This window comes from Rattus norvegicus, chromosome 10 (assembly GCF_036323735.1).
Source record: "Rattus norvegicus strain BN/NHsdMcwi chromosome 10, GRCr8, whole genome shotgun sequence".
NCBI lineage: Eukaryota > Metazoa > Chordata > Mammalia > Rodentia > Muridae > Rattus > Rattus norvegicus.
The window spans coordinates 52,934,949-52,952,289 of NC_086028.1; the positions used below are offsets into that span (position 1 = coordinate 52,934,949).

A 17,341-nucleotide genomic window follows, 5' to 3' on the forward strand; every position below is an offset into this window, starting at 1 on the left:
CGGAACTGGAAAATATCATCCTGAGTGAGGTAACCCAACCACAGAAAAACACACATGGCATGCACTCATTGATAAGTGGCTTTTAGCCCAAATGCTTGAATTACCTTAGATGCCTAGAACAAATGAAACTCAAGACGGATGATCAAAATGTGAATGCTTCACTCCTTCTTTAAAAGGGGAACAAGAATACCCTTGGCAGGGAATAGAGAGGCAAAGATTAAAACAGACACAGAAGGAACACCCATTCAGAGCCTACCCCACATGTGGCCCACGCATATACAGTCATCCAATTAGATAAGATGGATGAAGCAAAGAAGTGCAGGCCGACAGGAGCCGGATGTAGATCTCTCCCGAGAGACACAGCCAGAATACAGCAAACACAGAAGCGAATGCCAGCAGCAAACCACTGAACTGAGAATAGGACCCCCGTTGAAGGAATCAGAGAAAGAACTGGAAGAGCTTGAAGGGGCTCGAGACCCCTTATGAAAAACAATGCCAAGCAACCAGAGCTTCCAGGGACTAAGCCACTACCTAAAGACTATACATGGACTGACCCTGGATTCTGACCTCATAGGTAGCAATAAATATCCTAGTAGAGCACCAGTGGAAGGGGAAGTCCTAGGTCCTGCTAAGACTGAACCCCCAGTGAACTAGATTGTTGGGGGGAGGGCGGCAAGAGGGGGAGGATGGGGAGGGGAACGTCCATAAAGAAGGGGAGGGGGGAGGGGGATGTTTCCCCAGAAACCGGGAAAGGGAATAACACTCGAAATGTATATAAGAAATACTCAAGTTAATAAAAATAAAAAAATATGAACTCAAAGGTCAAAAAAAAAAAAAGAAAGAAGTCTTAGAAGGATGTCATCTGGTTACATCAAAGATTTATCCATTTTCGCATATATGTATTGGGCATATGCACCTACGCTCATGAATAGATGTATGTGTATATGCACACGTGTACAGACACGGGTGAGCACGCACACATTTTCTTAGGAGACCTTTGTCATTGAGAACTATCTTCTCCGGATATCATCCTCTAGTTGGGATTTCTAGCTCCAACCAAAGGCTCTGATGAACTCCCATGTTCTGATGGGTCCTTGGGAGATGGATGGGAGCCATGTCACTCACCCCAACCCACCACCAGGTACTTGGGCCACAGCCGCCTTTCAGGAAACACTGTGGGCTCCAGCAGAGTGTGGAGGTAAAGTCCTTCAACCAGCAGCCACAAGTGATTGGTGCCCACAAAGTAGTGCAGGAGGACCTGGACGGAGCGACAGGAGACGGATGTCTGCAGAGACAGAACCTGGATGAGACCTTGCGTTCTCAGCACGGGGATGAGCAGGATTCCCCAAGCGTACACACGCCCACACCTGTCCTCCCCTGCTTCCTGGGCCCTTGCTAACTACCTCAAGGAGGCTGGTAAGAAAGTTTCATGAAACTTTCAAAGATCAGTCTTTTCCTTAATATCTCAACCTGTGGGTCACAACCCCTTTCACAGGGGTTGCCTAAAACCATCGGAAAACATAGATATTTACATTACAATTCATAACTGTAGCAAAATTTCAGTTACGAAATAGCAACTAAAATCATTCTATGGTGGGGGGAGGGGTCACCACAACATGAGGAACTGTATTAAAGAGTTGCCACAGAAGGAAGGTTGAGAACCACTGTTCTAGGTTCTTTTTATTCTTTTTATTTATTTGTTTGTTTATTCTCTCTCTCTCTCTCTCTCTCTCTCTCTCTCTCTCTCTCTGTGTGTGTGTGTGTGTGTGTGTGTGTGTGTGTGTGTGTGTGTGTGTGTGTGTGTGTGTGTGTGTGTGTGTTTTATGTATCCCAGGCTGGGCTCGAACTTGTTATGTAGCCAAGGATGATCCTGAACTTCTGATCCTCCTGCCTTCTGCTTCCTAGGTGCTGGGTCTACAGGTATGAGCTACTGCTTCTTGTCTATGTTGTCCTGGGGAACTCAGGACTCCACTTACACAAAGTAAACACCGTATTCAGACTTAAAAAAAAAATAATAAATAAACCAGAGTCTAGAGGGATGGCTTAGTGGTCAAGAGCACTTACTGCTCTTGCAAAGAACCTGGATTGTTTCACAGCATCTACATGGTGGCTCACAACAGTCTGTGTAACTACAGTCCCATGGGACCTGATGCCTTCTACAAGCCTTTTGGGGCTTCTTCATGTACATGGTGTACACACACATACATACAAAGTTACATGAATAAATGAACTAATTAATGAATGAATGAAAGAAAAAGAAAGCAAAATCAGAGAGAGTCTACCATCAGCCACAGCCCAAATGAAAGCTTAGAAAGGTCTGGTCTACAACCTCAGTTCAACTAGGCTAGGAACCACAGGAACTAAATAAATCTTCATATGACTGATAATCATCTCATAGACCTAAGCCAAATAACAAAGGAAAAGCTTTTCTTGAACTGAATGTGAAAAAAAAAAGCACTGTGCGCCAAACTTTGTACCTAATTTTTGTAATGTATTTGCAACTAATACCAAGCCAGGACCTGAAGTGAAACTTCTACCCTTAAGTGCTACCATCTAAAAAAAAAAAAAAGAGTTAAAGGCCCATTACCGTGAGTTCTCATGAGAAAAGTTAGTTAAAACAATGGCAAGCAACCCAAAGAAATCCCATGGAAGGAAATAATAAAAGTAGAAATGGATGCAAATGAGACTATAAGCTAAAAGGACTCAATGATGCCGAGGCTTTGTTCTTGGGAAAGCTCAATAAAATTGAGAAACTTCTAGTGGGAGCCACCAAGGTGTGAAAGTAAAACAGCAAAGGTAAGTAATCAATACAGGAAATGAAAATGAAGACAAGTACAGGCTCGACAGACTTGAAGAAAATCCAGAGGTCATGAGCACTATTATGCCAAGAACCTTGAAAGGTTGCCTGAAATGTCTAGACATATTCCTAGAAAAGTTACTATAGACACTTGAAAAAGAAAAAAAAACAGAAATTTTGAGTATGATATTCATGATTAAGGACCCAGGGAGCTGGCCCAGCAGGTGAAGGTGCTTGCCGCTAGTCCTGACCACGAGTTTGATCCCTGGGACCCACATGGTGGAAAGAAAAGAATCAACTCCTTGAGCTGTGTTCTACTTTGACCCCCAAATACACTCCTGCACACACAAATAAATGGAAGAAGATTCATGATCAATCCATAGCTCAAACCTTTTTTATTTGTGTGTATGTGGTGTGTGCACATGCATGCACCCGTACATGTGCCCAAATTTTTACACGTGTGGGTGCATGCATATATATATATGCATATATATGCATATATATATATGCATGCCTGTGCATGTAGAAGTTGACATTAGCTAACTTCTTTGATTGTGCTATACTACATACACTACATCAGAGTCTCCCACTTGAAACTAGAGTTTCCTGACTTGGCTAGCCTGGCTAGCCTAGTTAACTAGCTTGCCCAAGTTCTCATATGTTCACAGCAAGGGCTTGATCCACTGAGCCATCTCCGCATCTCCATAACTTAAAACCTACTCATCTAGGGGCATGGTGCCACTCACATGTGATTCCAGTACTCATGAAGCAGAAGCAGAAGGATCCTAAGTTCCAGCCTGGGTTACACGGTGACAGCCTATCTCAACAGAAGATTGATCTAGTCTTTTGCTTGCAGTTGAGAAGTCACCCATGGGAAGCCAGCCCATCAGCCTCAGGATCCCTTTACCTGGTCTGTTCTTGAAGGTTGGGTTTTAAGTAGTATACTGTCTGTCTACCAGATAAGTTTTAACCACCCTTTATCATTCTGTCCCCCCCCTCCCCAGCCCATCCCCCTCCCCACTCTCATGTGGGAGGGGATTACCTCTGACAGATATGACATCCATCCACTCTCATCGTCGGGCCTCTTGGAGTAAGAGTTGTGGGAGACCATGTCCTTCACCAGGACAGCCAGAACTTTCAGGATGAACGAAGCGAACAGGTTCATGTGGATGTAATTGCGTGTGCAATGCAGTTTTCTGCACAAAAATAACACAGTGTCTTCCCTCAGGAAGGAAGGGCTGGGAGTGCAGGCCTGACTGCCTGTGCATCTGTCACCAGAGACAGAGGTCTAGGTGCTGGTCTAGATGCCCTTGCTTCTCTGCACCTTATTCTCCCCATCTGGGAAATGGGGCAAGAAGTTGTTGCCTAGATAACACGTGTGATATGCCAGGCCTGCGTACAGGGACCTATGGTTGCCACTTGTTCACTTCTTGTTGCCACTGGAGGGGTGGGCACTTTTGTAACCTTGATTTTGTAAATGTCAGAAGCCCCTGGGCAGTGAGCAGTGGGACTGAGATTTGGGCCTAGAGTGCTGAGAATTGGCTCTCCGAGGTTCGGATGTCTCTAAGAATTAGAACATTTCTCTCAGAGGCCAGGGGAAGATCACATCAATTAACTCATATAAAATGCAATGTAATAGTGTCCAGAAACACTGTCAAATGTAATCACTTCTACCCGGGGTCTCCCGCTAACTCTGTTACTCAGGCTGTTGTAACTATGTGTCCTCGGTCTATCTTCTCTACCTCTGTGCTCTCAGTGTCACTCCTAGCTCACACCACTTGCCTTCCTCCAAAGTCACCCTGGAACTTCCAAATGGAGGTGGACTCTTGCGTTTTATGACATATAGACGCTTCTCCCCAGGTAGACCAGGAGGCTCAAGTGAAACAGATACTTGGTCAAGCCAAGCGCTCATGAATGTATCTCCTGCTGGAGCAGGTTTTAAGTGCACGAAGAAAGGAGTTAGTGCGTCATCAGTGGGTATTGGAGGTGAAACTTGCAAAAACGTCAGTGTTCTCTAGTAAGATATCATGTCTGTTCCTGGAGCTATGGAAGGTCATGAGGTTGGCAAGACAAATAAGGCCATATCTAGGTTCAGGTGAGCCCACGTGGGGCACTCTACCCCTCACATCTCCAGGGTCTTCATATGGGCTCCTGCACCAGTATTGAATGTCCATTCAGCCATGTTATACTTACCAGTGCCTCTGACTGAGAGACCTCCTTGCACCAAGATTCCTCATAGATTCATAATCATCTTGCTTAGGATGCACTGAAAGTGGTTTAGCAAAGTGCACTGGGGCTTTGGATTTTGAAACAGAGCAATGGACTGATTGGTTGTGACCCAGCAGCTGGGTGCCCTATGAAAATCATTTCACCTTCCCATAGCAACTAACAGTAACCTTCTAGAATTAGAATTAATCTTTACTCAGATTAGGAAAATTACAGTGGCTGACAGCAGGCCAGGGTCCACAGGCCTCATTAAATCCTAGGCCTACCATGACTTTTGAGGGGGAAGTGGGTTCTTGTGTGTCAACGATGTCTCTGGTGGAATAGCTGGTGCTATGGTAGTAAAGGGTATGATCAGGAATTTATGCACAGTGGCAAAGGCAAGGTCTGGAGTCCTGCTTCAAGTCCTATCCTTGTATCCAATTGCCTTTCCCACCAGTAAGGACTCAATGCCTCTCTCTCTCATTTGGAACTTTCTGTCCTCTCATTTACAAAAGAGAGTGGATGTAGTCAAGAATCGTTAGCCTTCTGCTCTGAAGATCCATGATATCATCCAGCAGATGATGGTCTCTTAGGCTGCCTTCTAGTGATGCCCACCAAGAAAATTACAGGACACATGTCTGACTACATATTGTGGTTGTACTCACCGAAGGAACAAGAAGAGTGTAAGAGCCAAGAAGAGGGAGATGAGAGACACGGAGTAGCCCACAGTGTACATCAGCTGCAAGGTGTATAGCAAGGCGTAGTGATCCACCTGGATACAGAACGAGAAGACATGACCACCAGGATGGCCTGTAACCCCATCTTGGCCCCAGCTCCAGGCCCAGAGCTCCCATAGGGCTAGACATGTTCTGGGCTCCCAGCCTGTTTTTAGACCTTTCCCTCCCAACTTCATTGATACCCAAATAGGCAGCCCAAACTGCCTGTGGCATAGTTCAGAAATCGCAATCTCCCCTGAGTAGGACTCCACCCGAGTCTCACCCCATGGCTGGACTCACAGGAATCACTACATCAGAAAGAATGGAATGCTAGACAAAGATGCCACGGTCAGTTGAGGAGAAGACCTTTTGTGGTCTGTTAATATGACAAATTACGCTACCTTTTAGATGTTGAATCAATGGTTTAATTGCATTTGGTCATGACCCTTCTTTCTTCTGGAATATTGTTCGATTGAATCTGGTCAAATTTTGTCTATGTCCATCAAGAGCGTTTTGTCTTTGTCAGGTCTGGAGATTTCTGTGTGATGGTTATCTAAGAGACTGATTTAACAAGTGCTTTCTTTTCAACATTCTGGGAAGTTTTTTGTAGAGTTTTTTTTTTCGTAGTATTTTTTTTCTCTATTTTTCTTTTAGATTTAATCAGCTTTTGCTTTGTGAGCTTTGAGAACCTATTAACAGGGTGTTGTTGTTGTTGTTTATTTATGTATTCTGATGAACTACAATGGTATTTATTTATTTATTTATTTATTTATTTATTTATTTATTTATTTATATTCAAAGATAGGGTATCACTATGTAAACTAGGTTGGCCTTGAACTCACAGAAGTCTATCTGCCTCTATCTTCCAAGTGCTGGGATGTTATGCCACCACACCAGTTGACATGGTACTCCGTATCCTGATGCTATTCACTGATCTTAAGTCTATGTTGTCTGATATTAATATAAAACACCCCCTTCCTTCTAATTATTATTTATTTTCAGTTATAATGGCTTGATAAAACGGTTCTCATAGACTCATAGACATGTTTGAGTATGTCATCCAGTTGGTATAATTATTTGAGAAGGAAATGTGACTTTGTTGAAGAGGTATATCTCTGGGGGTGGGCTTTAAGGTTCCAAAGGACTCAGGCTGTCCCAGTCTCTGTCTCTCTCTAGCTACAATTTGCCAATGAAGATGTGATCTCTCAGCTGTCCCTGCTACCACCATGCCCTTGCTCCACAATCGTGGACTCTAACCCTCTGAATACATAAGCTCAAAGGAAATGCTATCTTTTCTAAGTTGCCGTGGTCATAGTGCCTTGTGTAACTACACAATAACTTTTATTTTAATCTTTTATGTTTTTACCCTGAAGACTTGTATTTGAAGTGATTGCCATAGAGATAGCATATTGTGAACTTCTGCATTTTCTTAACACACACTGAAATCTCCCTGCTTGGGATATTTAGATCATTTATATTTAATGCTGCTATTTATCAGGCTGCATTAGAATCCATTGGTCTTTTTCTTTGTCTCATATTTTCTTTATCCTCTTTTCTTCTTTCTCTGTCTTATTTTGAATTGACTGCATCTTTAGTCTCTTTGTCTTTCCATGATTAGTATGCCTTCATTTTCAGTGGCTCCTCTGAGATTTATAGCAAACATTTAAAAATTACCGTGCTTTGCCATGAACTAATAACTTAGGTTTTGATGCATAATTTAAAGACTTCATCATTGTGTACAGGCACATCCTCTGCCCCAGACATTTTGCTATTAATACCATCCATCCATTTACTCCAGCGCATCCCATAGGTTCCTGATATATTATTATTACTTTTTGCTTTAGCTAGCACCCTGCCTTTCAAGGATAGTTTAAAATATGATACGGAAGTCATCTCTTGTATATGCTATTTTCTAGCAATTTTTATTCTGCTGTATTGATCAAAATGTCCACATGGCATGTTTTTCCTCTCTGTGTTGAGGGTTTCCTTTACTATTTCTGACAGTGATAGTCTAGAGGCAAAACTTTAGAGCTTTAAAAATAACCCCAATTACATTTTTAATTACACAGAATTATTTTCTGTGGACCTCATTAAAAACTCTATAGTCCCATGAGTTCTCCAGTTGCTGTGGTTTGACCTCTCATCTAAGATCAGCTTCTGATAGAAAGTCTTTGGGACTGGAGATATGGCTCAGTAGTAAAGTAAGCAGCCTGCCCTTGCTAAGGACCAGAGTTTAATTCCTAGCACCTACATCAGGGGGCATAGAACCACTTGTGGCTCCAGCTCAGAGGGGGAGGGATCTGATGGCTCTAGCCTCCATGGGCACTTACAGACACACAAATATACACATAATTCTCTGGAGTTGTCCCCAAACACATCTCTGCTATTGACTGTTCTTATCATTACAGCACTTGGGACTGTATCCCAATTGGGACATCAATTATATCACTAGTAGTAGTAGTAGTAGTAGTAGTAGTAGTAGTAGTAGTAGTACTTTTATCTTATTCTCTGCATGTGTGTACATATATGTGTGCATATGTGTGTGTGTGTTGTGTGTTATACACTAAAGTACAATCTAAAGCACCTATATACAGAAGCCTGCTGCTGACGTTGCATGTCTTCATGAAACACTTTCTGTCTTATTTTCTGAAGCAGGGTTGATATGGCCAAGGCACCAATACTATATGCTACAATATGTTATTTAGGTCACTACCACATTCTGGCTAAAGGCTAGACCTACCTGTTGGTTTAGCTGGCTGAAAAAACAAAAACAAAAAACTGGGGTTACAAGTGTATATCCTCAAACTCGTTTTTTTAAAGACAGCATCTCTCTGTGTTGCCCTGGCTAGCCTGGAACTCACTATACAGATCAGATGCCCTTGAACTCACAGAGGTCATCTGCCTGTGCCTCCTGAGTGATGGGGTTAAAGGTGCGTATCACCATGCCTGGCTCAAACTTGTCTTTTTATGTGATTGTTGGGAATCTGAACCCAGAACCTCATGCAAGCACTTTACCCGTTGAGCCTTCCTCAGCCCTCAGCTATGTTGCTCATTAATGCTCTGTTCACATGCTTCTTCACACGTGTTTCTACAAAGATGCTGTTGTTTCTCAACACCGAAGACTCTGACAGCACATGGACACTTTACCAGATCATCTTAGCATGCTACAGGAGATATTAGATGGGTAAATATCAAATAACAGAATTACTCATCCCTAGATTACTTCAAAAACGTAGATACTTTCAGGAATATATTAGGCAACCACTTGTTCATCTCTAAAATACAGGTTCTGGAGACAAGGATCAGAATGCAATCAGTTTGTTGGGAAATTAAAAAAATAAGAAAAACAAAAACAAATACCCATCCATTGGAAAAAGGAGGAATTAGATGGGACACACAAAGGGTACAACATGAGCCGGTTGCCACAATGGAACAGCTCCCTAGGGATACTCTGAAAGCCCCAGAGTCAGCACGTCAAGACAGAGAACAGGGCTGTTGTGCAGTCATCCGCTAAGGGCCGCCACCAGAAAACATGGGGTCTCTGGAGGTTCTGCCCTGCCTTTTACAAGAAGAAAGGTGGTGAGAAGTTAGAGTTTGTGACCTAAATTAATATGGGCAGGACACCAATACCATATGCTACAACATGTATTTTGGTCACTACCACGTTCTGGCTACTTCTCGAATGCTCTAAAACATCTGCTCTTCAGCTCACAGTACCGAAAGGTGAATCTCCAGTCATTTGCATACTTATAAAGTGACACTTGTAATGCTCATCCAGCATGGAAATGGACCCTTGTGCATTGCTGAGGGAAGAATAAAATGGCCTAACTCCTACAGAGGGAATGCTAGCAATAGCTGGCAACGGAAGTGCTCATACCTTTAAACCAGTGATCCTATTTCTAAGACTCTAACAGAAGACGCTACTGCAAATCTGAACCAATGTGGATATACAGGTTATTCACGGTAGCCTTTGAAGTAAAAGAACATTGGAAATAGCCTAAGTGCCCAAAGCCAGCGCTAAACGAAGTACAGTAGATACATGCCACTATAAGAGATATCTATTATTCAATTATATTATGCTATACTATATGCATCTATTTCTAGGAACTGCAATAGAATGACTTGTAGACTATGTTGTTAAGTGGGGGTGGGGGGAAATACTGTTTTCCATGAAAGAAAAGGGAAGAGTAACCGTTCCATGTTTGCTTAGTTTTACAAAAAGTAGCACAGAACATAATTCAGTTAACAAAGCACTTGGGCATGGTAGAACTTGAGAGGCTAAGGGTCACCATGATTTTGAAGTAACATAACTAGACTTAGCATTGGAAAGAAAGAATGAAAGAATGAAAGAAAAAAGAAGGGAAGGAAGGAAGAAAGAGAGAGAAAGAGAAAGGAATGGAAGGAAAGAAGGAAGAAGAAAGAGAAGAAGAGAGAAGGAGGGAAGGAGGGAGGGAGGGAGGGAGGGAGGGAAGAAGGGAGGGAGGGAGGGAGGAAGGGAGGGAGGGAGGGAGGAAGGGAGGGAGGGAGGGAGGGAGGAAGAAGGAGCCAGAAGATAAAAGCAACTGCCAATAGGGGTCACTAGAAGGGAGGTAAGAGAAACAGTAATGAAAACTAAATATCTTTTTACAACAACTTGGTTTCCAAATCCTGCCAATACTTCGCCTATTAAAAGACAGGATCAAAAGAAAAAGAGTGGACAAGACAAACAGTAACAAAAACAGTGACGCCAAACTGCACATCTTGCTAATCAGACCGCCATGTAGAAAAGATGGTTGATGGAAAGACAGTGTTCTCTGCTCAAGATACAGCTGGGAGAAAAGATCTGCAAAGACACCTTAAGGCTTACCAAATTAGCTTTGTCGTGTCAATAGCATTATTACTACCTTAATTTTGAAACTAATCCCAGGAACTGGGTAAATATGATGAAAGAGTGAAAAAAAACACATAAATGTAAACTGAAGAGGGTAAGCAACATTCAACATTTCTAAATGTTAAATATAAATCACAGTTCTTAATATGAAGTCTTGATCATATGTGTTTGTGTGTGCATGCGTGTCTGTGTGTGTACGTGTGTGCACACATGTGCACATATTCATGTGAAGAAAGAGAATTGTTCCCAAATCAGAGGGGCTGGAGAGATGGCTCCGTGCGTAGAAGTATTTCCCATATAATCATAGTAAGTGGACCTGGGTTGAGCTCACATGAGAACTGGACAAACAGTGCATCAGCAATCCCAGCAGCCTCCAGGGGATGGCAGGAGAAGGGAAAATCCTCGGCACACGTGTGAAGAAGGTCAGACGTAAAGACAACTCTGGCGCTGACATCTGCCTCGTCTTTGGTGTTTATCTGCTGCATACTCCAGGCTGTCGCCAAAGCAACTGTGGATTCTGCTTGGTTGGAATCATGGCAGCGTGTCCATGTGAAATAACTCCCTTCACACTGGGTGGTATCTGATGAAGCGTTAGGGGTGAAGTCCCACGGTGTCTGAAGGTCATTCTCAGAACAATAGTGAAAGCAGTTCTGACCAAATGTGACTATATTTGAGTCTAGGTAGTAGATACTTTGTTATTTTAATAATTGTAGATGTTTGAATGTTTCAAGATAAAATGCTGGAGGTTACAGCAGGCTTTTTAAGTGTGAAATTATATTTATCACTACAATGAAACATCCTTCTGTTAGAGTTTTGTTGATGTTGTGACAGAATAAACAATTGGAAGGAGGAATGACATATCTTGACTCATGGCAGGGAGGTGTGAGAGGGTGGGAGCAGATCACCTCAGGACAGCTGGAAAGCCAAGCCAGCAGATCCTGCACTAGCTAGCTCTCTTCTCTTCCCTGTCATCCCCACTTTTACCCCACCTGGACTCCCAACCTATGGGATGGCAGAACCCAAACTCAGGGCGTGTCTTTCTCCTGCTGTTAGTTCATTCTGACACCATCACAGACGAACACAGAGAAGTGTTTTTCTAGTCTCTTAGGAGATCTCCATCCAGTCAAGTGACAACCAATCTTAACTGTCACAATTATATATTACAATTATACCCTAGGGCCAGTAAGACGGCTCGGCAGGTAAAGATACTTGGCTTCCATGTCTGGATTCAGGGACTAACACAGAGGAAATAGAAAACTGACTTCTACAAGTTGTCCTCTAGTTTCTACACAAGTAAGTGCCATGGTGTACATCACACACGCACTAAATAAATTTCAAAATACTTTAAACAGGGTTATACATTTACAACTGATAAATGCATAACAAGTTCTATGTTTGAAAATAGGAATCACTCCATATAAGAGTAAAGAAAACAGTCTAAAGTAAGATGAACTAAGAACTGACCCCCATACTACTAAATAGAAACCCACACATGTACGACTCTAAACATAGAGTTTGTGCTTATACACAGATACCACACACACACAGCGCCAAGAAATGCACTTAACATACATAAGGATTCCCAGTGTACTGTTAGCTGAACATAACAGTTTCCTTGCCAAAACTCTGAAGGACAAAGGTTTACTAACACTGCCCTTTTTTGGGAATAACTTCAACCCACTCTATGAAACACAGGTAAACATGGCCTGACACTTTTTGGGTTTAAGTATTTGAATTCTTGGAAATACAACAATTTGCAGAGGGAAGGAGGTGGCACCCTTCGTCCCCACCTCCTCTCTGTGCAGGGGGAAATATTATTTTTAAGATGGTGTCTGGCTGTGTAGCCCAATGAGAGTGCTTCAAGTTCAAGATCCTCCTGCTTAATTAAGAGCTGCAGTCAGTGTGCTCACCTTTCTAGAGAGAAGCCTCTACTCCTGTCTCTCTACTCACTGACTTGACGATGCTGTCAGAAGAGACCAAAGCAGGGTTTATATCTGCCAATACACTGCATACAAGAATTACCTGAGGAAAGTATTGAGACCCAGGCTGCACCACAGACCCATGGACTCAGAATTCATAGTCTTTCATTAAGCATGTGTTAAGTGTCTACTACACATAAAGCCTATTTTGCATACCTATTTTGCTAGGGCTTGGGGGTGTCAGCTTGTTCTCAGTTTATAAATACAAGTTGAAAGATAAGAAATAGACAGTGTGGGCTTCATTCAAAGTATGCAGTTAGCATAGCTTCAACATTTCGGCATAGACCAGGTAGTCTTGAGATAAACCACATGACCCCTTTAAGAGATGGGACCTGTCACACAGTAAAATTGCATAGGGAGGGGTTGGGGATTTAGCTCAGTGGTAGAGCGCTTGCCTAGCAAACGCAAGGCCCTGGGTTCGGTCCCCAGCTCCGAAAAAAAGAAAAAGAAAAAAAATTGTATAGGGAACACAGAGTTCTGCCAACTTAAACAGGAACTAAGGCTTTAAAGGGGGATCCTAAGAGCATCTTAAGATGTGGAAAGCCCACTGTAAGGCCCTTCATGCCCCATAGGAACCTGCAGAGTCAAGACAGCCAAGTGCATGCCAGCGCCCTTAGCTCTGAAGAAAGCGAGTCACAACCAGAGTGAGAGACACAGACACCGGTGAGATGAGGCCCAACAATTCTTGAGGACTCTCCTGTGCCTGGGAAAACACTCTGAGGGCTAGGACATGGAACTCAATGGCAAAAGTCAAATGGATTGGCATGGAAGACCCCGTACTATGGTCACACTGGCGTGTCTATTGATTAATTTCTAGATAGCCACTTGGAAAATACAAAAGTTACTAAATTTAGTAATTGAACTTACTAAAAGTTAATTATGAAAATCAAATAATCATGTAAAGGTGGAAGGAGAGAATTGATCTACAAGGCTGTCCTCTGACCTCAATATGTACACCATAGTACTCATACCCCCACACACACATCACACACACACACACACACACACACACACACACACACACACACACACGCACACCACTTATTAGAAGGAATTTCAAATTCCAACTAAATAATGAAAAAAGTTAGCCACAACTGAATGGGTGGGGGAGAAGGGTGGTTTGCGGGCTCAAGTTAAAAGATGACAGGGGACACAGGAGAGGAACAACTAGAACTTAGGAGAAATAAAAGAGCCTCTCCTCCCTCCTCCTGCCCAATCTCAGTGAGGGTCACTTCACATTAGCCCATCGTCTCCTTGACAACCTGCATCCCATCTTCCCTCTTTTCTCACATGCATCCTCTTCACGCCAGAGGCAGTTACTAAGACAGCTCCTGGCTCATCTCCCTCTTCCTGCCTCCAGCCTAGCCAGCCCTACCATTCTCCAGTCTGCCACAGACATCCTACCTGTTTTGAGTTATGACCCCCTGTACTTCAACCTGCAATGCCTAAATCTTCCAGGCAGTAAAGGTGGACTCTCCTCTCTAGGGGTCTGGAGACCCAAGTGTGTCTTCTTCTTCTCTACCTGGAAACACTCCAACTCACCTCTTGAAAGGAGCCATGGAGGTGAACAGTGATGGTGTGGGAGCAAAGGAAGGCATCCCAAGCAGGGACCAGCAAACTCAAGAGCATTGCTGAACTTCCCATCTCTCCCCAGAAGCAGAAGTCTACCCGCTCTTTGACTCTGAGTGTGTGGTTTTCCTTCTGCCAAGGCCATTCTTGCTCTCCACCTTCCCACCCTCTGTCTCACTCTCCTCAGACTCCTCACCTTCTGTCTCAGCTTGGGCAGCCTTCCCTGCCCCACCAAGACGACATCAGTGTCTCCTTTGTGGCTCTGAGCATCCTATACGTTTGTCCCATCAGTTAGTCACCCTGCTTGTGTGCCCCACACAACTGCAAGCTCCCTAAAATCTGTGTCTGTGTGGGAGGTGCTTCATTACCGTGTATGACATGACTGGAAAAGCGAAAAAAATAAATATGCCCTGTACATCTATCTAATTCCCCTATAGCTCCTCCTTCCTCCTATGCTTCCTTTTACAGTTGACCTTGAACACGGGTGAGCAGACATTTAGAACAACAGGTGGTTTTAGGAGCCCAGTGAGAAAGTAGAAAGCATATACTCCCAAAGGGCCACAGAATCCAGTCTTGAACGTGTTAGCAGTGAGGACACAGGGACACAGCTCCATGCTGTCACCTCTACTAGCTTCAAGAGTTCCCCAAAGCTTCTAGGGACCAACCTACCAGGATTCAGGACTTTGGTGATGAAAGAAGTGTCAGGAATAGCCATTAGAGTGACACTGAAGTGGGGTTTTGCTAGATATTCTAATATAGGCTTAAGGACAAGTTAACAGAGAGGCTGCTCAGAGGAAGACATACCAAAGAGTGGGCACTGCCTCTCAAGGGAGAGCAAGCACTTATTGTCTTAGCATCAGCTACATACACCTAGCCACATCTCAAAAGGTTGCTAAGAAACCTTTTATCCTCTCCACCTTTTATGAGATGACCCAGAGACACCTTTCCTGGAATTACAATCTGATCAAATAAAATCAGAGGCTACTGGGGCTACAGAAGAAGTTTAGTACCTGCTCTTTCCCTGTACGTGGGATTTCCAGTGGGAGTTTTAGAAAATTGCAGGTTCATGCTTAGCAAAGAAGAAATGTTAATTATGTGGAATTCTGGTTCCTGTTGCATGCAGTGGATTCCACTAGATTTTATAAGGAGGGGCTTCTTTGTTCCCTTCTCATGTCCCCAAGAACCCCCACAACACTCCTTCCTGTCCCACCTCAGAAAGAAAATTGGTGGAACTGGGCATTCACACACACACACACACACACACACACACACACACACACACACACACACACACACACAACTATAATTACAACACTCAGGAGGCTGAGGCAGTAAGATCTCCAGTTTGAAGCCAACTAGGCTTCAAAGGGAGACCCTGTCCAGGAGACAAGATGGGAAGAGAGAGGGAGGGAGGGAGGGAGAGAAGAAGATGCATGGAGGAAGTCTGCAGGGTGAGTTGGTATTTACTCTGCATTTGCTGAGCTGCTGGGATGACTAACAGAGCAGTGTCTTCTCTGGATCTGGCAAGAGAACAAAACTCCTGCTTAGAGTCCTGCTCATGACTCGCCAGGACTTCTCTACAAAATGTATGTCTCTTGACTTCCCAAAGCTTCATGATGATCCCATGCAGCAAATATGATCCCCCTGGGATGCTGAGGAAGCAGAGGCACCAAGAGTGAAAAAAAAAAAAAAAAAAAAAAAAAAACTCGTGCAAGTTCACAGCCAGTAAAGGAAGATTCTGAATACATGGCCTAGTCTGGCCCCAGAACCTTATGCCTTCCTGCCTCCTTCCAGGCTCACGAGTCTCCAGCTGCTGCTGGATGTGCGTTTTGGAGTCATGGCTGGATAAGGAACAAGCATCCACAGGAATATCAGAGAAAGGCAGGTGTAATAGGGGAATTGGATGGGGCGATCGTACACGTGGCTGCTGGGCTGCTCTGAACAGGTCCGTGGACCATCTCAGTTGCTAGTAGACAACTGAACTGAAACCCGAAGGCTGGGTTGTTCGAGGAAGTTATTCCAGACATGGTACACAGCAGTGCCAAGGCTGAGATGCCATACGATTTCGTGTTTCTTCTCACAGAGGAGTCAGTTTCCTGGCTGCCAATGGGAGCTGCTGTTCTAGTGATTGGGGACCTTCCCTAGTGGAATCTGAACAAAGCACTAGCGAAAGGTCTCGTGTCCTCCAAAGCCGGTCATCCCCTGGGCTGCCCCCCAAGTTTCAGCCCTAGCTGCTTTATCAGCAAGCAGGTAGACTCACGTTTTGTCTGAAGCTGTGGTTCTCTGAGCATTCTGATTCATCCTGCCAAATATCTGTGGTGTTCTCTCGCGTCTGCCAAGTCCCCTGAGCCAAGCAGTGTCTGTAGGCCCTTCCTGGGCTCTCTGAAAGTAAACAAGGCTCTAGAGGAAAGGTCAAAACACACAGCCAGTTCCCTGAGCACGCTGGAAGGTCCTCACCCTCGACTGAAAAAGCTGTGGAAAATCCCAGGGAAAGGGGGTTTCGTTTCTCCGTTTGGGAGCTCATTAGTGTCCCTACTGTTTATTTGGGACGGGAAGAAAACCATGAAACCTCTGGATGTTGTAACTAACCATGATCCTCTAATGTCCGTGGTGTTTACACGTGTCTCTGAAGTTAGAAGTTCCCAGGGACTCAGAGATCCTGTAGTCTACTGGGAGATGCTAATCTGGGCATGCTCAGTGAAACATCTCTCCCTAAAGTCCAAGAGGTGGCGCCATGGAGAAGAGAACAGGAGCAAAGCACGCTGACTCGGGACTGAAGATATGATAAGTCAACTTCTGAGCTGGCGTCCTAGCTCCAGCTTTACATTCTCTGAGTCTTATGGATTTCGTCATCGGGAACTGGATCCATAACTGTTACCTATGTGATGTGAGGGAAGGTTGCGTGAGAGTGCCCGTGTGTGCAGATGATGGGCCAGTCACTTAAATCACGGGTTTAATTGATCCAGACCTACAGTACACATGATGCACCTGCCCAACTGGCATCTCAGAAAACACAACCTCCTTGCCTTCTCCAAATCTGCCCCATCCTGACAGTCCCTAGCCCAGAACCTTAGAACCATCTCTGCTCTCTCTTTCTGCCTCTAGCCTGCTCCATTAGCAAGATCCCGGGTCTGACCCTACTTTCTACCTCCCACTTCCTTCCTAATTAGAACTCTTACTTCTTCCCTGGTTTACTGCTAACTTT

At 44.0% G+C, this 17,341-nt stretch overlaps 1 protein-coding gene across 1 annotated transcript in view; it reads right to left on the bottom strand.

Moving 5' to 3' along the window:
* Nucleotides 1–17,341, bottom strand: part of Glp2r (glucagon-like peptide 2 receptor) — a 63,255-nt gene that overhangs the window by 33,242 nt on the left and 12,672 nt on the right. The window contains exons 4-7 of the mRNA NM_021848.2: nucleotides 16,397–16,518; nucleotides 5,668–5,774; nucleotides 3,840–3,993; nucleotides 1,126–1,285 (exon numbers count right to left, since the gene is read on the bottom strand). Of these exons, the coding sequence (NP_068620.1) occupies nucleotides 1,126–1,285; nucleotides 3,840–3,993; nucleotides 5,668–5,774; nucleotides 16,397–16,518 (543 nt within the window). The remainder of the gene's footprint in view (nucleotides 1–1,125; nucleotides 1,286–3,839; nucleotides 3,994–5,667; nucleotides 5,775–16,396; nucleotides 16,519–17,341) is intronic.